The sequence below is a fragment of the Zalophus californianus genome, chromosome 2, assembly GCF_009762305.2.
Source record: "Zalophus californianus isolate mZalCal1 chromosome 2, mZalCal1.pri.v2, whole genome shotgun sequence".
NCBI classification, from domain to species: Eukaryota; Metazoa; Chordata; class Mammalia; order Carnivora; family Otariidae; genus Zalophus; species Zalophus californianus.
In genome coordinates, this window is record NC_045596.1 from 196,205,857 (window position 1) to 196,227,609 (window position 21,753).

General features: G+C 46.5%; 1 protein-coding gene across 2 annotated transcripts in view; it reads right to left on the reverse strand.

Annotated features, from left to right (window-relative positions):
* Positions 1 to 14,162: 14,162 nt before the first annotated feature.
* Positions 14,163 to 21,753, reverse strand: part of AGPAT5 (1-acylglycerol-3-phosphate O-acyltransferase 5) — a 61,031-nt gene continuing 53,440 nt past the window's right edge. Inside the window, exons 7-8 of one of the 2 annotated variants that reach the window (XM_027599517.1) lie at positions 18,832 to 18,955; positions 14,163 to 16,724 (exon numbers count right to left, since the gene is read on the reverse strand). In XM_027599517.1, the coding sequence (XP_027455318.1) occupies positions 16,499 to 16,724; positions 18,832 to 18,955 (350 nt within the window). In that variant the 3' untranslated portion in view covers positions 14,163 to 16,498. The remainder of the gene's footprint in view (positions 16,725 to 18,831; positions 18,956 to 21,753) is intronic. The other variant, XR_003520895.1, reaches the window with a different exon arrangement.

The window sequence follows — 21,753 nt, forward strand, 5'->3', positions numbered from 1 at the left end:
GGGTAGACATACACAAGCCAACCCCTGTTTACCGCTGCGGTCTACTGTTGGGGGCCATTTCCCTCCCCCACACCACCTGTGTAGGGATCACCTGGCAGGAGTTTCTGGGATCCTCCCAGACCGACTGATGCAGCCTCTGCAGGATGGACCTGGGACAGTCAGTGACCAGACGGGGATCAACACCTACTTTATTACTCGCAGCTCAGCTTTGGCCTCAAGCAGCGGAAAGCCCAAAGTGAAAGGGGCACCTCTTACAGGACACCAGTGAGGCCCGATCCCCGGGGTGTGTGACCCCCATCTGGAGAGGGTTGTAGGCGAGAAGAAGGGACGTCAAATCTAGAAGCAATTTTCAGCAGGAACAACGGGAAAAGGGACAAATACAAATGCAATGAATCTGGAGGCCAGTCTGGGCAACAGTAAGGAGCCCAAATAATGAGTGGGTCACAGAAGCGGGAATGCTTTCCATTGAAGATCAGCACAGGCCTAACCACCCACCCTCCCCACCCTGCAAAGTGCACAAGAGCTGGGGCACCCCCAGACCAGGCCCTGGGAACCGGCTGCTTTCTGTCCAAGGGCCGCAGTGGGAGTCGCGCCGCCGGTTTTTGTTTTTCTCTGGGCCTGGCGTCTGGGGCTATGCGTTCCCCGCAGGAAACCCCGAGCTGTTTATGCCTCTGGGTCCACGGGAGGGGCTTTTCCCCGCCGGACGGGCTTGGGCACTGTGTTTATGAGACTGGTTGTAAATCCTTCAGAGCCAGCAGGCCGGGCCCGTGCAGCGCAGAAGCCTGCCACTGTTTTCACGCGCCCCATGCGCGCCGTCCTTCCGGGCCGGCTGCCGTGCCTTTCCCCTGGGCCAGTGCCGCGGCAGCCGCAGAAGCGGAGGCGAGCCGGCCCGGAGGCTGTGACGCTACATCCTCAGGAAGGCCTGGGAGAGGTACAAAGTAACAGCGTCCAGCTACCTTGACCTTTACTCTGATCCCCTTTGATAACGGTCTTCTTATCAAATAAAGGATAGAGGCTTCTCCTCGCCCCCTAAAATACCACCAGTTTGTTCTCGGCGGCCGCTGAAGTAAAGTGAGCTGACACGTAGCACCCACAGTTTAAAAAACATAGCCTCCTAGGTTGCTTCAGGCCTGTGGGGTGGCCGATCACGGGCATCTGGGCAGCTCGGTCACCCCCCTCCTGCTAAGTGCCGAGTTCCGCCCGTTGCTGCCCGCAGAGCCGAAACCCCGCTCCCCTCCGTGGGTCCCACCTCACGGGACAGCGAGCAGCCGGTGTCTCAGTCCGCTCCAGCCGCTATCACAGAATGCCCCAGACCGGAGGCCTGACCAGCAGACATGTGTTTCTCTAGTTCTGGAGGCTGGGAGTCTGAGGTCGAGGTGCTGGCAGATCCCGTGTCTGGGGAAGGCCTGCATCCTGGTTCAGACAGTGTGTCTTCTTGCTGTGTGTCTTCACAGGTGGGAGAAAGCCAGCTCTGGTCTCTGCTTCTTCTGATCAGGATGCTAATTCCATCACTTGAGCCCTGTCCTCATGCCATCTTCTAACCTAATCACCTTCCAAGGGCAGCACCTCCAACTACGATCACATTGGGGGTGAGGGCTTTAACATTAATTTGAGGGGGACACATTCAGTCCATAGCAACCTGGTCATGAGGTTGGTTAACAAAGAGTGATCCTGTTAAGGAGGGACTGGTCAGCTCAGCCTGGGAAAGACAAACCTCCTGAGTTGGGTTTTGAGACGTGTAGGAGTTTGTTAAGGATGAAGTACATTACACACTAAGGGAAAGGGGATCCCACCTTTAGGTGGTAGCAATTATTCTTAATTGTTCAAAGAGTAAAACAATGAACAAATCCCTCCAATAAATCACTCCTCTGCAAAGCCTTTAACTCACTCAAATGGGTGTCCCTCAGTGAACAGTACTGAGAAGTGAGTCCTTGTACACTTGCCAGAGCGACCATTCTGCTATAAGGGACCTTCAGAGATCTCCCGACAGATGGACAAGTATTGAGTTGTTTTTAGAATGTCAACACTACGAGGTATATAGGTCTCAGCGATTTTAGGCTGGCGGGGAGATTTAAAAGCCTCATGGCCATCTCAAGTCACCTCCGTCTGGCACAGTGCTCTGCCTGCAGGGATGTCCCAAACTGGGAATTAAATACAGGTGTGGAGGGGGCATGGCGGGGGAGGCACGGAGAGGGGGAGGCCGGTCCCACAGGGGCCCCACCGGCGTTCAGAGATGACAGGGGCAATCCAAGGGGAAGCATGTTACTTTTCTGATGGAACACATACATTTAGGTGTGAGTCCCACCTGCCATACTGTGAGTCCTCTGAGCCCGGGGATGATTTCTCATTGATCTAAAATGCCACAGACCAGGCAGCTTCAACAACGGGAATTTATTTCCTCCCGGTTCTGGAGGCTGGAGGTCCGAGGTCAAGGTGTTGGATCTCCGGAGGCCACTCTCCTTGATGTGTAGATGCCACCTTTTTGCTGTGTTCTTGCTGTGTGCCTCCCCCCCCCCCCCCAGCCTGCCCGGTCCACATGTATCCCTGGGCTCTCTTCCAGTTCTTATACGGACATCAGTCAGACAGGATTAAGGCCCAACCCTGATGACCTCATTTTACTTCCGTCACCTCTTTTAAGACCCTATCTCCAAGTATAGTCACATTCTGAGGTCCTTGGGGTTAAGACTTCAATATATGAATTTGGGAGGACACAGTTCAGTCCATCACAATCCCCATGATTCCAACACCAAGCACAAGCACCTGGCACATAGGTGGGGGGAGGGCTGACGTATTGATTCACTCAATCAAAACATCTTTTTGCTTCCACTGGACTCCCCTAGTCTCTAGAAAAATGGGTTAACTTGTCAACAGTGGATTCACAGAGACTACACATTGATAGTCACTTTGAAAGCAGGAGGATCTACGAATTAGGCTGGATTGGGCTGAGAATTTGGGCAGGTCTGAGTGCCATGGAAGGGGGTAGTCAGGAGCTCTTCTGCAAACAGCTCCTTCCTGGAGAAAAGCCTGCCTAGCATCCCACCTGCGGTTCATCCCCTGGTTTCCACCTTGACCACGCACCCTCTGTGTGCATAAGACTGCCCAGCAGACGGATGCCCCAACCGGAGCAGGGATGGATGGACTCACTGTCCACCCCAAATCAGTCTTTGCCCCTGGTGTCACCTGTGGCAAATAAAGACAGAGCCAGCTGTCTGCTCGTTGTCCACACTGGCTTTCTTCATTATACACACAACCCCCCGCCCGCTGCAGGAGCCTGCCTGAAGAAGCCGAAGCCATGGAAAGTGCAGAAGCACTGGAGGAGAATGTGAACGGCACAGCCTGTCCTTTCTGGGTTGCTGGTTGAGCTGGGACAATGAGGTCATGCTCGTCCCAGTCACAGCTCCCCTGAAGGAAGACACTCTGTAAACAGGAAGAACAAGTAGAAAGCAGGATGAACTGGCACCGGGAAGAATCCACTGTTCTTGGGGGCCAATTTCGGTCCTGCCCCGCAGGTCCACTCTGTAGAAGGGAGAAGGTGAGCCTGTGTTTCTCCACCAGCTGTGTGTGGGTGATAACGCAGGTCACCTTGCCCACACTTACTCTGTGGGCCGAGCACAAGCCCACATGTCCAGACAGCTTCTCAGTTACGTGTTGGTTGCTTTTACAGCTGAAGGAGAGCTTGCAGGTTAACCCAGCTATGTATTTTGCATAGATGCAGGAACAGACCCAGTGCAGGGGGTGCCTTCCAAGGTGAGCCAAGGTGGGGGCAGATCGGCCTCTCCTCACGTCCAGGGGGTGGTGCTTCGTGAGGCCCCATCAGAGGCCCGGGGGAGCGCGGGGAAAGGCCCTGGTTGTGGGGTCAGGCAAACAGATGTGGACCGCGCCCCACCCACCCACCCCAGACCCTTTCAGTGACTCTCCTACATTATTAACCTGTGCAGGTCCATCCACCTCCGTGGTAAGACTAGGATGCCCTTCTGTCCCCTTGGGGTCTGGTGAAGCATGGGCAGGAGAGTGCCCATCAAGCGCTAGCCCAGGGCCGGGCACATGCCAGGCCTGAACGTCATTTCCTTCTGTTTTCTCTGCGCCATGCTCCCAGCGGCCCTCTCCTCCCCCACACCCCTACCTGCTGTCACGGTCGCGGTCATGCTCTCGCCTTTCCTCCCGTATGCCCCTGGCCTGAACCTGCCTTCCTGCTCTGCTCTCTGCCTCCTGAGACTCTGCAGAAGTCACGCGTGTCATCACGGGCGGCAGCTCTCCCAGCGGCTGGTTGGGCGGCGTGGGGGGCATCTTGGGCCCGCTCTGGGGCTCACTTGTCTTGGTTGCACAGTGGGAGCCATCCTGCCTGCGTTATAACGTCGTGCAGATGAAATAGACAGGCACAGCACCTGCCATGCCATGGGCACTCAGGGTACCATGACCGTCGCTGGTGCTGGGACTGCTCAGGCTCAGCTCAAGCTCCATGTGCTCTGCGAAGCCTGATTCTTCCCTGGAAGTTAGAAGCCCTTAGATGCAGTTTGACACTTAACCGGTCTCGGGTCCTGTGCTCGACTGGTCACGTGTCACCTGCTGGGCTAGGCGCTGTGTGCAGAGATGGGGCCGTGCTTTGGAAATGTGAGGACGTTGCTCCTCTGGGTGCAAGATTAACCATAGCCCTCAGCAGCTGGGCTGTCCCAGCGAGCCCCACGGGACAACACCAACAGCGCGTGCTTCCGAGAGCCTCACTTGAAGCATCGCCATCCTTTCAGGCGGGTTTCAAATCGGGTGAGGGGCATCAGTACTGTGTTCCTCCTATTACTCAGGAAGATGCCAGACACTGAACCTCAAGTTGACAGGAGTCTGGCTGAGGTTGTCCCTTAGGGAGGACACAGGCAAGGTCCAAAGCTTCGGATGTAAAGGGCTAAGCATGACGTGGTGATGTCCCTGTGCCTTCCCCTCAAGTTTAACCCAAATATCCATGTAAGCCTTGGGGGAAACCAGCCGGGGGACAGCCTGGAGGTGGGGAGGGGAGCTGTAGCCGTGGCCTAGAGGCCCCCGGGCCTGGACGCACCATCGCCCTCTGTGGACCGCCTCCCGGGACAGTCATTCCAGCTCCCAGCGGCTCGGAGCCGGGCAGAGGGCTCTCTAGCTCCTGGCTGGACAATGAGCGAGGAGGCGGGGGCCGAGGCAAGTGTGTGGCAGAAAGGGTCTGGGCTCTGCCCTCACGGCTGCCCACCACTCCTGCAGGCCTGACCTGCGGCGCCCTGTGTCTCTGGGCCGCACCGTGTCGCCCGTGAACAGTTGGACAAGGGTGTCCCAGCCGAGGCGGGCAGCTGTGGCCTGTGTGCGGGGGACTGGGGCTGCTCCTCGGAGGCCACGGGGCGGGAGGTCCGGCTGCGGCGGCGCCACGTCCACGGCCCGGCCCTGTGCCCGGGACGCACCGCCCACTCTGTTCTGGCGGCGGTGTCAGGGGCCGCATGGCACGGTCCCACACGGGTGTGCAGAGCCCCCCAGAGCCTGCGGGTGGAGGCCGTGAGGACGTGTTGGGCCCGGGATGGGGGAGACATCGAGGGGGGGCAACACGCTGGGGCATCAGCCTGCTCAGCATGCCACCACTGCCACTAACGGGGGACCCTGGTTCCAGTCCCGTCGGAGGAGGAGACCCAGGTCAGGCTCTTCTCCACTCTGGCCTCGGCCTCCTCGTCTCAAAGTCACTGCCCAGCTCCGAGATGCAGGGCTCCCACCTCTGCAGCAAGGCCTGCCTGTCACGGAGGCGCGGCTGGGTGGCGGGGAGGGAAGAACAGGCTGTGCAGGCTCCACAGGCATGTCCAGAACCCTCGTGGGTACCGGGTGTACCGACTGGCCTCCAGCAGCAGCAGCCTCACCTCAGCGGGGGACGGAAAGCTCATCTGACCGAGGCACTGATCAGAGCCCCTCTTGCCAGCTCGCTCCCCTGCCAGAGCCAATTAGGATATTGGGAATGCCGTTCCCAAGGGCTCCAAGGGCGTCTGCAGCTGGGATTGGGCTCCCAGTGCCTCAGGTGACCTACGAGAGAACACAGCCCGGCGTCAGGGACGCGCATTGGGCAAGGACAGGCACGCCCCGAGCTGAGCTGTGGCCGTGGGTTTGCCGTTTGCCTGTAGGCGGCCCAGCCTGCCAGGTGTGAGGTCATGTTTATGGCCCCCATGGCAATGAAAGAGGCTGAGAGGTACATGTGGCTGCAGATGAGGCCCTACAGGTGGGGAGCAGGAGAGAGAAGATGCCGGCAACCTTTCCTGTGGCTCCCGTGATCCTCGGGCGTTGCAGGACGCGTGCGGTTTTCCACGGGCCGGCGTGATTTCTCCCCAGAGGTCTGTTTCTTTTCCTGAAGCACTTTGCTGCCATGAAGCGGCCACCAGGGGGTGGCAGACAATTGTGGCAAAGACTTGGACCCACACTTGATTTACTGCAACCGCACCACTCCCCACGCCACCCATCGAGACAGGCTTCAAAGCATGAAAAACTAAGGTGTGTTTGATCCCACCTATTAGCCAGGCCTTTTCTGCTGATGCATGTTTATGGTGTCAAAGGTTTGTGGTTTATGGTCTCGGTGGCGTCTTTTACTCTTCAAAGTCCTAAGCCTCCCAGCAGCAGGGGAGGGGTCCTTCCGTCTGTGGCCTCAGCAGACATGTTTCATCCTCTGTGTGGCGGAAGAGCAAATGTCAGGCATTTCTTAGGACTTGGCTCTGCTTTGGGATATTTTTAAAACGAAAGAGATATTCACTGAAGGACATTTGGGGATCCCTCTCCACTTCATGAGGTTATCAAGAGAAAGTAGAATATGTGAAGCACTTTGCACATTGTCTTAGGTAGTAAATAACACAGGATGGCTCTTCTATTATGTTGGAGCTTTTATTTGAATACTGACATGGCTGATACTTTGAAGCATGGAGGGACTCTCTTCAGAGGTCACCTAGACCCTGGATTCAACACAAAAATGTGAAGACAGGTAATTCAGCAGTCTGAAAAATCCTTATCATGGGAAACCTTTTTATACCTATGCATATGTATGTACACACATGTATATTTCATATATTTGAAAGCACATTTATATATCATGTATCTTCTCTTATACACATTATATTCCTGATAATAAAGTCACATCGATACTTGGTGATTACAGTTCAAACTGGTGAGCACCAGGAAGAGCAGGTTCTCTACCACTTACTCCCTCCACCTGTGAGATCTTAATCAAGTTGCCATACTTTCTTCTGTTTGAAGGTCGTTTCTGTAATCGGGAAAGTAAACCAGCTGTGCTTGATGCCCCTCTACTTTTTTCCCTCAACTCTTCAAGTTTCCCAACTGTATCACGGCATTGAGCTATTATAAATTGATTTTATGTGTCACTACCAGTCTTAACCTACAGTGCCGAAATTACTTACCAGATAAAAAAAGCATTCTTTTAGCAACTCAAGGGGAATCATCTGGTTTCCGATGCACTTCTCGGAGTTATTAGCTGCTGCCTTGTTAAAACTCTCATTCTTTTGCTGTCACCATTTTTAATGTGTCTTCGGAGGCGACTATAAACACTGTTTTTCAACATAATTCATCCCAAGTAATTTCCTTTGGGAAGAACAAAAGGAGCAGGCAGAAGTAACAAATTTTAGCTCTTTATTATAAGCAGATTCAACTGCAAACAAATATTTCCATTAATTATTTGGTATCATAGTACCAGGTAACATTAACTGATTACATCCATTTAAATACGGCAGAGGAATTTCCAATTATTTGCAGATTGTCACAGTTTACAGATTCCATTCATACTTGGACTAGCGATCAAAGAAAAGTGGTAACTTATTTAACTAGTGATCAGGATAAATATGGAATCACCTTCAGATAATAGTGCTTAAACAAAATAACCCATGTGCCTGGATTTAACATTTTTCAATTTGGTAAAACTTAAGGATACAAAAACAACAAAGAATAGTATGACATAGTGTCCACTGTTAAGCCCCAATCCAAAATAAAACGACTCAGTATTGTCATATTTCTTCCGATTTTGTTTCTTGGTTGTGCTTTATTGTCCTGAACACCAATAATTTCTAGATGACGCTTCCAAAGCATGACTTCCATATCACTTATTAAATATTTCTTGCATATGCCATTTACTTTTAAAAGGAATTTGTTGGCTTCAGGTTGTAAAGTTAAAACATAACTACTTTAGAGAATCTTCAACTCAGTCATTGAATCTGATAATGTAATTAATCTAATCATAAAATGTCTAGCCTCGCATTTCTATCTATTGAATAAACAAACCCTGTTGACTGCCTAATATGAGCTGGGAATTGTGGTCGAGTCTCAGGATAGAAAAGTCCAGTAGAAATATAATGCCAGACATCTATGTAATTTTTAATTTTCCAGTAGCCACATTAGAAAAATGCGAAATTTTATTTTATTTTTTTAAAGATTTTATTTATTTATTTGACAGAAACACAGCGAGAGAGGGAACACAAGCAGGGGGAATGGCAGAGGGAGAAGCAGGCTTCCCGCGGAGCAGGGAGCCCGATACGGGGCTCCATCCCAGGACCCTGGGATCATGACCTGAGGTGAAGGCAGACGCTTAACGACTGAGCCACCCAGGCGCCCCAAAGGTGAAATTTTATTACATTTTATTGAACACCATATATCCAATGTTTTTACAATATGTAATCAATATAAGTACTAATCAACGACATTTTTTAAAACTAATTAAAACACAATCTGGAATGCATTTTATCCTTACAGCACGGCTCACATGTTGAGGGCTCCGGGGGACATGGGACTATGGTCACCACCTGGGAAAGAGTAGGTTTGGAGGTGGGGTGTGACCCCCGCATTGTCAGAGGGGAGCTGGGAAACTGTGTCCGGGCCTGGGATTTAAGGGGCCGTGAAGAGAGAGGAAGCTGCTGGAGGCAGGAGGGAGAAGCCCGCAGGTACACTGGCCCGAGGAGACAGGTGGAAGGTGGCCCATGCATCCGGCACAGTGGGTTGGGAGGCTGCCCGGGTATGAGCGAATCACAGACGGGAAGATGGAAAGTCTCCGGCAACTGGACTCCGGTCGTGGAAGTGACCCACTGTCACAGATTTGGGACCTGGCTGCCTACATCTCCAGGTCTCCTGACTCTCAGACTAACATTTTTGTGCGCTGCCTTGAAGCCAAGTCCAGTTTGGGCCTGTTGCTGCTTTAGGATTTATCAGAGCTTGGGTCAGTGATAAAATAGATGGGGAAACAAAGCGACACGCTAGGGAAAGTTGGAAAACCAGCCGACAACCAGAGTGGGTGCGGGACGACCGGAGCCAGGAATTACTGGAGACATAGACACATGGAGGGATGCTCTGTACCGGATTTATTTCTGATCTAAAATCCCTTTTTTTATCTCAACTTCTAGAAAAAGGGGGAGGAGAGGAAATACAGAGACAAAAGCATAAAAAGATATTAGCACATAAGAACAGAGGGAAACAGTGTTTGGGCTTGATGTTTTAAATATACTTTATTTCATTTCACAGTGTCAAGTCTGTGTTTGTCCCCTGCCAACGTAGAGCGACATAACCACAAACCTGCCCCCAAAACGTTATCGGCTCTGGCGTAAGGCAGAACGCGCTTGTGGACATGCACACGGACAAAGTAGCCGGGGTGGTTCACAGCAAAAGGCACGATGAGCGTAACAGAGTTTGCGACAGTGTCCTCCCCGCTGCTCGGATCTCCAGTGACAGGGGCACAGGCGACGAGTGCGCGCAGTAGAACAGCGGGCACGAGCCCGGGTGCCGTGCACGGGTCACTTCAGTTCGGCCTCACACACCCCGCTGGGGCAGGCAACGTGACGGTCGTCTGTACTTTGTAATTAAGGGGTCAGAGACTGGGGACTAGACCGGGTCCCCTCCGCTAGCGGGCGGCAGGAGGGGGACTTGAACCCCAGTGGCCGGACCCACCGGGATCCACGCTTGCACTCCACCCCAAATCGCCTTCTCAAACAAGGAACGGTAAGAGGTAAAAGGAATTCCACAGAGCCCTGTTCCCGCCCCCGGGACGACAGAAAGCCACGATTTCAAGAGCCACACGGGCGGTGTGACCATCAGTGCGGCCAGTGGTGTGAGCGGAGCGCCTACGTCGTCGGGCTCACCTAAATCAGAGCACTGCGTTTACTCGTCCTGGGGTCGGGTGAGCAGTCTCCAGGTCGGCGGAGCGCGTCGGGGGCGGCCCTCGTCCGCGTGGGTCCCTTGGGCGTCGTGCCGGACCTGGAGGCGGGGGTACGGCAGGGGTGACACGTCCAGCGTGTGGGTAGAACCGGTGCCTCCTGCGTTCCCCACCCGGGCTCTTAGCAAGCTTCCTTGGCGCCCCCAGCGGACAGCTCGAGAGAGGACCGCGCCGGCTCAGCCCCTGGAAGGCCGGACTTCAGCTACCGCCATTCAGAATAAAATCAAACCAGCCAAAGCCAACACCCTCCCCTCCCCACCCCGCAAGTGCTTCACTGACGGACTTACTCCCGTGTCCCCCTCGCGGCCGCTACACCGTGACTCCAGATTCTCCTTTAGGTATGGTGCTCTTCGATGGTGCTCTTAACTCGAACGTGCTCTTCCTTCTAAACTAGGTTTTCTTCATCTCTGTTTCCATTATACAGACAAGAAATGACCTCCCAGAGTGGTCCCCGGGCTGTCCCATTCTGGCCAGTGACAAACCGTGGGACGGGGTGTTGACGAGAAGAGCAAATCTCCTCTGCCACCCTTCCAGAGACCTTCCACAAGATGGGGCATGAGAGAGAAAAGACGGAAGGCACTCATGGACAAGCGAAAACTGGTGAGGTGTCCAGAAATCACTCAGAAAGTGACCTGGGACCCAAGCAGACAGTAACTCAAGTACGCAAGGGCAGGACGCTGAATGACTGTGAACACATTCGGTAATAAAGACTGCTAACAATCGGGTGTTTGAATTCCAAAATGCATCAGACAATAACAATTACTTATTCACACGTCGTAGACAGGAAGTAGAGCTGAAATGATTTAGGAAGAATTAGGATAGTCTCTCACATTTATACTCAACTTTATATAAAAATGCATTTTTACAACTATTATCTCCTTTGACTCTCACCAACCTCTGTTGGGGTAAATAAGTGGTCTCCTTATTTTATTGATAAAGAAGGGCTCAAACAGGGAAGGTAGTGTGCTTAAGGTTATATATACACGTGTAGTGATACAGCACAGACCATTTGATAGTTTGCCGTTTCCCACAGTAAGTGACCTTCAGAGGGATCATTTCAAGTATGACTGTAGTCTGTGCCACTATAAGGAAAGGCCTTTGAATCTGCCATTCCACATCACCCTTTGCCAACGTGGGGACTCTGTGCTACCAACATAAGGGACAGACACCCCCTCAGCCCTCAAGCCCACCATGGAGTCAGTTTGGAGACCGTGACATTTTCTCATGAAAGATGGAGAATCTTTCCTTTTGTAATTCTGTGTTGTTTTAGATTTTAAACAAAACACCTTTATTTTATTTTTTTAAAGATTTATTTATCTTGAGAGAGTGAGAATGAGAGAGAGAGAGAGCACATGAAAGGGGGGAGGGTAGAGGGAGAAACAGACTCCCCGCTGAGCAGGGAGCCCGACGCGGGACTCGATCCCGGGACTCCAGGATCATGACCTGAGCCGAAGGCCGTCGCTTAACCGACCGAGCCACCCAGGCGCCCTAAACAAAACATCTTTAAGTGACTACAGTTATAGTTATGACCATCTACTTTTAAAGGCACTGAGGTAGTAGGAAATACTGCATTACATCTTTGTTAAGCAGAAAAGAACGGGTATTAGTGTGACTTTGGTACTGTATTCAGACTCGCTGAGTCTCCATTTCCTCCTCTGTAAAACCAGGAGCAAGAGAAGTTGAAGAACAAGATTTACTCAGCACCTGCCACACCCCATGTGCTACATCCAGTGCTTTGATAACTTACTGAGTCACCAACAACCCTCTGAGGTAAATACAGCTATCATCTGTAACGTACAGGTGAGAACATTCAAACAGAAACATCAAGTAGAAACAGAAACGTTAAGGAACTTGTCCAAGGCGGAATCCCAAGTGGTAGCGCCAGGACTCACTACCTGGCGGTCGGTCCGCAGCTGTTAGTCTCCAGGCCGAGCGACACTGTGGCCCCGGGGTCCACGTGTGAGGAGATGGGACAACACGCCGAGGAGGTTAGCACACTGCCTGGCACACAGTAAGCACCCAACCAACCTTAGCAAGTATCAGAACAAAACAAAATCATAAAATAATGTATCCTGTAGCTATTATTTGGCAATAAAACATACATATATATAAAACACACATACCCATTATCACAAATATGTGAAATAACTATCACCCAATAGATATTTTATCACCATGTATCCCCAAGTAAATTTTGAGATTTATATTTTCCTTTTTTTTTTTTGCTGGATTAATGAAGCACCAATAAACTCAAGATAAATCAGAATTTACTCTGAACATACCATAAGGAGACAAGACAAATATTCTTTCCTCCTGAACACACAGAGAACATCAGTGGCATCTTTTTTTTTTTAAGGTGCAACGATTTATAAAAATAAAGATAAAATTAGCAGAATAGGTCTTTTTTACATATTCACATATAAAATCATGAACTACTAATAATTTGGATGGAATAACTGACCATCAATAAACATTTACTGAGAGTTTGTTCAACAGATCATATTTTTTTTAACACAGAAGTAACTGAGCTTTCTATTTGGAGAGCCTTTCTGAAAAATAACTCCCCCCCCCCCCCCGCTGGGGGTAAGGTATTTATCTGATCTCATGCATGACTACACTGAGAATAACTCCCCAGTTGGTAAAAGTAACAGATTTACTTTCTTGTCCACAAACTGGAGAAGGGGTCAAATGAAATCTTGGGGATAATGCTGAGTCATAACTACTCTAAACGGAAATACATCTAGTACTTCAAAATATCTGAGTGAACTTTTAAATTCAATTACATGGATATTTTACCCATATAATATCAAATATCTGAATGTTTCCAAATTACCAGTTTGACTAAGTACTAATTTTCATTCTAATGTTTGACTGTTAGGTTAGTCTGTGTATAATGCCAAAATACTAAATGGTAACACAACATTCCAAATTAGCCAATCTTTAAAAGTATGTGTAACTCATAATAAAAAACAAGTCTAGGGGCGCCTGGGTGGCTCAGTCGTTAAGCATCTGCCTTCAGCTTGGGTCCTGGGATCGAGCCCATCGGGCTCCCTGCTCCACGGGAAGCCTGCTTCTCCCCCTCCCACTCCCCCTGCTTGTGTTCCCTCTCTCGCTGTGTCTCTCTCTGTCAAATAAATAAATAAAATCTTAAAAACAAAACAAAACAAAACAAACCAGTCTAACCCCTTCATCTCCCCTCAAAAAATCCTACTTACAAAGATATGTAACTTACTACCAGGTGGTATCTGGAATATCTGCCAAGATAATCTTTTCTTCAATCTAATACATTAAGAACAAATACTATTGCGGTCAAAATGTACTATGCACTTGCAACTGTACACATGAAATATCATTATGATAGACATTTCTCGGTCTTCTTAAATGGGAGTCTGATAGGTACCTGGCAGCTACTTCGTGTCTCTACCTGGTTGGCAAATTTTATATATACTGTATTTTCATCATGGTCCATCTATTTAAAAGATCACCGTATTGACACAGATCTATTCAGTGAACATAATAATAAACCATGTAACATTACAAAGGAAAAATAAAGCTTACGTCATCTGGATATAAAGGAAGATTGGTATCACTGTACAGGAAACAAAATCACATGGAAATGGAAGACATGAAAGAAATCATTAGTATGTACGATGCAGGGCTTAGTCAGATTGGTACTTTACTTACCGACTTGGCTAATCTTAGGCACTGGACAAGCCTCAGAACTGTCAAGCAACTAATACTTGCTATATATATTGTATAAGATATACAGATAAGTTTATATAATGAAACTAATATACTGCTTCACAATTTTGAGTATTGTAATGTATTTTTTAAAACTTGCTCAATATTTGAGAAAAAATATTATAATTTTATAAGTTCAGTATGTAGGACCAGCCATAAAGCCTATTCAATGTAACTGAAGACCGTCGGGGAATTTCTGGGTCGCAAAATGTTAAATAGCACAGACATTAGAGACAGTGAAAGATTTTATTTTTTCTTTTACTTTCATCCAAACACACCCTTTTCTGGAAAACATAAAAGCATGCACATTGATGGCATTCTTATAAAGAAAAACTAAGTAATAACTAAGCTGCAAATCAAGAATAATAAGAATAACACAAAGGCTTAAATGATATGTGAAAAGATTTACAGGTAGATACAGGGCTCTTAATTTTAGAAAATAATAATTCAAGTCATATCAACACGTGTTAAAAAGAAGCTAATTTTCCAAATATTTTGATACAAAATTTTTAAACTAACAAATATATTTTATAGAACTTCTGTGAGAATATAAGTATGTTCATAAGAAACATGATGTTCAAAGTGATCTTATGCCGTTCACTGAGACTTCTTAAAATCAGTTATAATCAACATTAATTCCAATGGTACTACTTCTTAAAATTTAAATTTAGAACATATCCATGATATTCAAGGTAAGTTGCACAACTTACATTTACTTTGATCTAATTAGAAAAAGCTTCTAACTTTAGGGTTGTTAAAAAAAGTATTAACAAAGACATGGGATTGATTTAACCTTCACTTTACTAGAAAGAGAAAATGACAATTTGGCATGAGAACACTTTTCAGAAGTGTGACCTACACCGCCGTGCAGTTAGGCCAGCCACGTCCCGTGGGGACGTGTGCACACATACTCACACTAACGTACGTGGACAACTCCCATTACCCAGCTGTGCAAAGGTGCCGTCTGACGTGGCCTGCTCTCTGGGTCTGGAGAATTGGTTAGACAAAATTTCCCTTCATTATTTTCATTTTGTTCGTCATGATTTAGCTGGTGTGTTTCATCTGGGGCATGGATACAATTTTACAACAAAAATCCATTAAGCAGAAATGTTATCTTAAAGGGCTGGTAGGCAAAATAGAGCAGATCCAAAAAGGTCATCCTCTTGCACAGGATAGATTTATTATTTCATGACTGAAAACTGAACTGTGTGATTTGGTTCCAGAAACACAGCTCTTGTTTTGAGGTGATATGGCTTAATTGTGTAGCCCCATTAAAACCAATGAGAACTAAACAAATTCATTCAGGCTTGATGGATTAAATCTCCCTGGCTTGTGGAAGGTGAACTTCTTGACATGAGACAAGTGCAAAACGCCTTTGCCGCAGCTAGCGAGGCTGGCTCACAAGAGCTTAAACGAACAACTCTGCAGCAGGACAAACCCTGGCCGGCTACAGTTCCTCCCTGTGCACGTATGGTACCAGGCACCGAGCAGCACACTGCCAGTAAGCCAAAGGGAAAGAATCCAAACCCAGTGGAAATCAACCGTGATGACATAAAAAAAAAAAAAAAAAAAAAGACTTCTGAATTAAATGTTGTGCTAAACTCAATAGTAACAGGCAAAGGCACATGCTAGTAAATCTAGTCAGATGTTTGAAGGCTCCCATCACCTCAAATTACCTGTAGACTCAGGTCCAATAAAGGTTCACACTGATTATTTTGATATAAAAAATAACAGCAAACCTGAAGGTTTTCAAGTAGTTACGGCACAGATGCTGGGAAGTACTAAGAGCTTAGCATAACTCTTCAAAAAGCCGGGCAATGTAAAGTTCTGCTATAATGAATCAGGGTCACAATTCTAACTTAAACTTAATTCTCATATTTTATACATTATTCTTTTGTACACAATACAGGGTGTGCAAATTAAGCTGTTTCAATAAATATTAGAAATGTTAATTACTTTGCAAATATAAAGTAAAATCAGCTAATAATGCAATACAATAAAAGCATGCGCTAACCAGAGCTTCCTCCCCAGGGACAATTTCTTGCCCTTTTCCTTGGTATGCCTCTTAAACACTTAAATACAATTTCTTTCACTCCCTTGGAGACATTAAGCAAAAAGCAAAATATTACATAGCTCCAAGATCCTAAATATCTTAGTGATAAAGGTTGGACTAGTCAAGTTATAAAAAATTAAAAATAACAAATACAGTGAAATATACTGCAAATTAATGTTGATGAACGCAGCCATCTGAATTACAAAACAATAACAAATTATACAATCCTAAGAGTCTTCTGAAGATGACATTAGTTCATAGGAAATGCCAAGTATAGCATAAACTGTTTAGTTTTTCCCTTTCCAGCAGCTTCTGTTCTAAAGTTGTAAAACCATGTATGTTTGCCCAAGACCAACTGCATATCGGCTTTAATCAGAAATTCTATTTTATCCAATGTTCAATCAACAAGGCTTTATTTACACTTCTTATTAAAATCAGGAAACAATTTGCCGTAAGGTGTGGCTGCCAACACTGAACCACGGAGCACATCCCACTGCCTGCAGACAGCTACCTGCTCAAGCTTTTATACTAACCCACAAGCAGCCAATTAAGGTTCCATAAATCCACGTTCTTACATAGAGTTTCCTTCCAGCCTCGGTCATAAGCATACCAGCAGTCAAACCACTTAAGATCAATAATGATGGTAAAGTCTTCTTGAGACTTAATTTAGAATTAACACTTTCCCCAGGAAATTTGTTTCTTCTTTCTGGATCCAGTGAATCATAAAACTCTATAAGCAACCTATGGCCAGAATGGAAAAAAAAAAAGTTTCAGGTTTAGTCACTTAATAGTCTAATTTAATAAATAGCTCTGGATGCCTATTACATGCTGGAAAAACTATAAGGTCCTTGGGAAAAAAAGATGAATGAGGAAATACCTAGAGACTTGATTTAACTGGAGTTTCTAGACTTTAAAAATATCTTTATATGCTCATTAGTGCAGATGATTGTATTATATGTAATTTTTTAAAAAGATGGTTTTAAGTAATTTTGTGGGGAAGATTTTTTTCTAAACTTTAGATTTTTAATAATTTTGCAACAACCAGACTCGCTCACCCATGGGTAATAACCCATCTCACTTCGTCTCCACCTTCCCCATCTTTACTCCTTCCTACGGCTCCCATTCCATCAGAAGTCAAAGAGAAGATGAGCAGTTCTTATAACATATATGGAGTTTCCCCCCCAAAAGCCCTCACTCACATGGGATTATAAAAAATAGGTACAAGAATGAAAAAATAGCATAGTTAATTCATTTTCCTATCTTATTTAAAAAATGTAAAGTTATAACAGCAGGACAGACTGAGCATAAAACTCTCAAACACAAGTACAAAAGCAGAAAATCCTTCCATTTCCTTAACAAATTCCCTAGACATAACCACTGTTTTAAAAGGTCCAGACTCATTCTAAGTATGTATTAGCACCTACAACACGAAATACACTGGATATTAAGCATATTGTTCAGGCATTCTTTTCTTTTCTGAGAACTGATTCATGTATTTTATTTTCGAAATTTCTTCCATAACCCAAGTGGGTGGCAGTGAATGGTTGGTGAAATAAATTATGTCATGTACAACTGATGGTCAATGAAATAGGGAAATGTAGCTACTTGTCTATAAATTTCAGAGAGTCTCATTTTCAATGCAGCACACTTCTAATAATTTTCACTTTTTAAAGTTATACTCAAAAGGGTTAATGAGGAAATAATTTTATTGTAATACAACAAAGAAAGGAACAGAGCAGTCTGCTGAGAAATGTTATCAGGAGAATAAAACACAGGTAAAATTTCTGAACATAAACCTAATTTTGGAAGTCTTACTTTTGAGTCTGTAAAAACGCCACACTTTTCAATGTGGTTTTAGTAAATGATGCATCCTATAATTAATGGGTCTATTTTTTTTCAAAAAGAAGATAAAAAGTAGAGATGTTTAAAACATATCTTTCAAGAAACAGGATATGCTTCAGAAAGGATAAAACTCCCATTGACAGCAAACAAACAGTAAATAATATACCCTGAAGTTTTCACCCAAGAGAATTCAGTTTCTAAGTATCATATCAAAACCTGACATCCACTTTTTATCTTCCTAAAAAGAGAAGAAAATCCTAAATTCTTTTCCTTTAGAAAACTGTATGAAATCCAAGGGGTCCTGTTATCCGCTATGGAGGGCACCTGCTCCCCCGGGGTTCGCCCGTCAGTAAGGGGCACTTCACATTCCCTCCCTCAGTTCGACCTCACTAAGCTGTGCCTCACCCAGGAGGTATCTAAATACACCCGTAACTTACTGACAGGCAACGCTCAGCAAGAGTCAACACTGTTGTTTGCTCTGAAGCAATGTGATTAGCACGGATGAGCACAAGGTCAATCCCAGAAACTGTTTAGGCCCCAAAATACTAACAGCAAAAGACATTTTGGTCAGAACGTCACCTGGCCCTTCTTCTTCCAACAAATATACCCATGCCTTTTCCACACATACATCAGACACAATGCTCTATCCCACAGCTTCGCTCTCTGGGCATCGTGGGCATGCCAGCTAGTTCTCAAACATACCACCTCTTTGTCTGACCCGGGAATGCACACAAGGGGCATCTCACAGTGGAAAGCTGGGGGGGGGGGTGTTTTCTAATTTTACATCCCACCTCAGAGTGCCGTCTAGGAAATATTGTGAATGAAAAGAGGGAGGCCTCCTCTAACAAGTTCTTTCACAGACAATGTAACAGAGTAAGGTTTAAAACATGAACAGACTGGACCCGAGTTTACAAAAAAGCATTACATTAGTTTCAAATTGTTTATTTACTACAGTGAAATGTAGCTGAACCCAAGTTTTTGAAGTAGGAGAACTGCTGTTACTCACTTATCTTTAATTTCAAAACGCTCATGAAGCCATCTTCTCATAAATGCCTGTTCTTCTGGGACATCTTTTTTGTCTATACGATCAATGTGAATATGAATTTTTGGACATTCTTTGCAGAGAAATTCTAACAAGAAACAAAAAAATTTCATTTTTTGTTATTTTACAATTCACGGTTATATAAAACAACTGAAAATGAGGTAAAAAATATTTTTAAGTGATGAAAAAGCAGATTCTTCAGCAAAAAAGAAAAAAGTTAAAAGAAAATAAGAATTCTACACTGATGGTTTTAGGTTTCAAGCTGAAGTAGAAGAATGTGTTGTAATTTCCCAGTCTACCACAATTACCTGAAGTCACTAAGCTAAATGGATAGTACCAAATGTTACTTTTCATAAAATAACCTTCATTTCCACAGGCGACCGAGGAGTAGAAGGTGGACTCCACTGCAAGTCCACACCCACCCTCTGAAGGGTGCCCAAATGCCAGCCACCCTCAGGCTCACGAATCACCTGCAGGAGACTAGTCCGCTGTTTCCAAGCGTATCACTCATCACACACTGTCACTTCTGTTCCCACGAGGCCATGAGTCCCCGAAGGGCGCACATGAAATCTGTCTGGTTCACTCTGCCAGAGCCCTGGGAGCATGAAGCACTTAACCCCCTGAATCCCTAGTGCCTTCACCGGGCACATCAGCCTGTCATGGAGTGTCACACACCCAGCACAGACGTGGGAAAGAAACCTCCATTCCTCTAGGACTTGCTATTGGTTTCTACTCACTGGTACTCCCGGCTCTCCTGGCCTTCGCCATATTTTCACATAACATATTTGGTTTAGGAACCAAAATTCCTTCTGTGGAATAGCTCTGAGCTTTTAAGTGACTACAGTTCCTAAGACAGGCTAATTTGAACAAAGCAGGCAGTCCTCTTTCAGCCTGGGTCGCACAAGCAATGAGGCCAGGATTTATTCCAAGACAAGAAAGAACTCTGAGCTGGGAAATTCTCCTTCTTGTGGATGGCTTTTGGTGAAAAGGTGAGATTATGAACAGATTTAAAGTCCCTGGAGAACAAGATGTTCCTAAGAGACGTAAGAGGACACTATGTCCCCCAGGTGGGCATGCAAGGAGGCTGAGACCTGTTATCTCAAGTTGAAATGTGTTCAAAGACAGTGTTCCAAGAAGTGGTGACTCACACGCTCTGTGGTTGAAGGAAGAGTTTCAGCTTCAAGAAGTCTCTAGTCTTTGGACTCTGCACATGTCTGTTTTTTGTTAGGTATTCTCTACAATTGTTCTTCTTTACCACTGGTGCCAAACCTTAATAACATGTGGCATTTCCGTCATCAAAATTATCTTACCATTATATACTTTCAGGAGGGAATTGGCTTTGATGATAAAGGCACAAAAAGCACAGGGGAAAGACTGGACTCCAGAATTTTGGTCTTAGTTTTCTCAAGTTCCGTTGTCGGTTACAGAACCGAGGAACTGCAGAAGAAGGATTTTAGCAGCAGAACCATGCAGAGGTTCAGAGCACGGACAGGGCAGCCAGGCAGCCTGGGTCTTGATCCCTGTTCAGCCCTGGGAAGACGGGCTCGCTCTCGGTGCCTGCCCCCCAGTCTGCAAGGCAGAGATAGGGGCGCTGCGAGGGGTCCGGACTTCGAGCTCTGAGAGCAGCGCCAGCACACCGTACGCCCTACGGGTCGGCGATTCCAACTTTTTAGCCGCATGTAACTTCTCATCTCACCCTCTCATTTGTATTTCTGATCCATAAAAATGCAGATCCCAACACCAATTCTCCTACTTTCATCTAATTATCTACATCCCCTGCTCAACATCGCCTAATTAAACAGTAAGCCAGCTGATGCCGCAGGGACGTGGCCACAGCCACAGGCTGTGAGGAGGTAAAAGTGAGCAGACTTGAACTTGTAACCGCGGTGTCTGGGAAGTGACAGCAGTGTGTTCCATGAGACATCAGCTGAGGAGGGAAGAGGCACGGACACTGAGAAGGACTCCCAAATTCATATGGCAGTAAAATATACATGGTATCCTGGTGTTTACAACACAGTTTTGTGTACATTATTTCATCCGACCTCCAGGAGTCCTTGTAGGCAAGTGCTACTACCCTTGTAGGGCTTGGAGAGGACCAAGAGCCAGCGTGGATGGTGGTGGAGCCCCATCAGCCCAGTCTCTGGGGTGAGGACCCAAATGAAAACCATGAGTGAATCATCAGATAAACACTAAATGACTTTCAGGAGACAAGAAAGAAGTGACATAAAGGGGGACGCCTGGGTGGCTCAGTCGGTTAGGCGCCTGCCTTTGGCTTGGGTCGTGGTCCCGGGGTCCTGAGATCAAGTCCCGCATCGGGCTCCCTGCTCAGCAGGGAGCCTGCTTCTCCCTTTGCCCCTCCCCCTGCTTGTGCTCTCTCTCTTTCTCAAGTAAATAAATAAAATAAAAAAAAAGAAGTGACATAAAGGTTTTCTTCAATATTTAATAAAGCTTCGTGTATCTATATTTGTAAAAACTATGTTCATTGGAGCTTATGTCCTATTGCATGAACAAAAATTTTCCCATAATATTTAGAAATATACAGAAAAAGTATTCTAATTAAAGTATATTTTTTTTAAAAGATTTATTTATTTGAGAGAGAGAGAGGGAGCGAGGGAGAGCATGAGCAGGGGCTCAGCAGGGAGCCCCATACAGGGCTCGATTCCAGACCCGCCACCCAGGCGCCCCAAGGTATAATTTTTTTCTAATTAGAACTTCCCTAGTAGAGCCCTAGAGTATATATATGCCAGGGTAATAGGAGTCTTTCAAGTATTCATACTTGTCACAGGACTAGTCTCTGGAGAAACTAAGTTCCATTTGCTCTGTGCCTGGGGAGCCAGGCCAGATGGAAATAGGAGAGAAGAGCAGAGCTCGGAGAGTGGGAGCAGA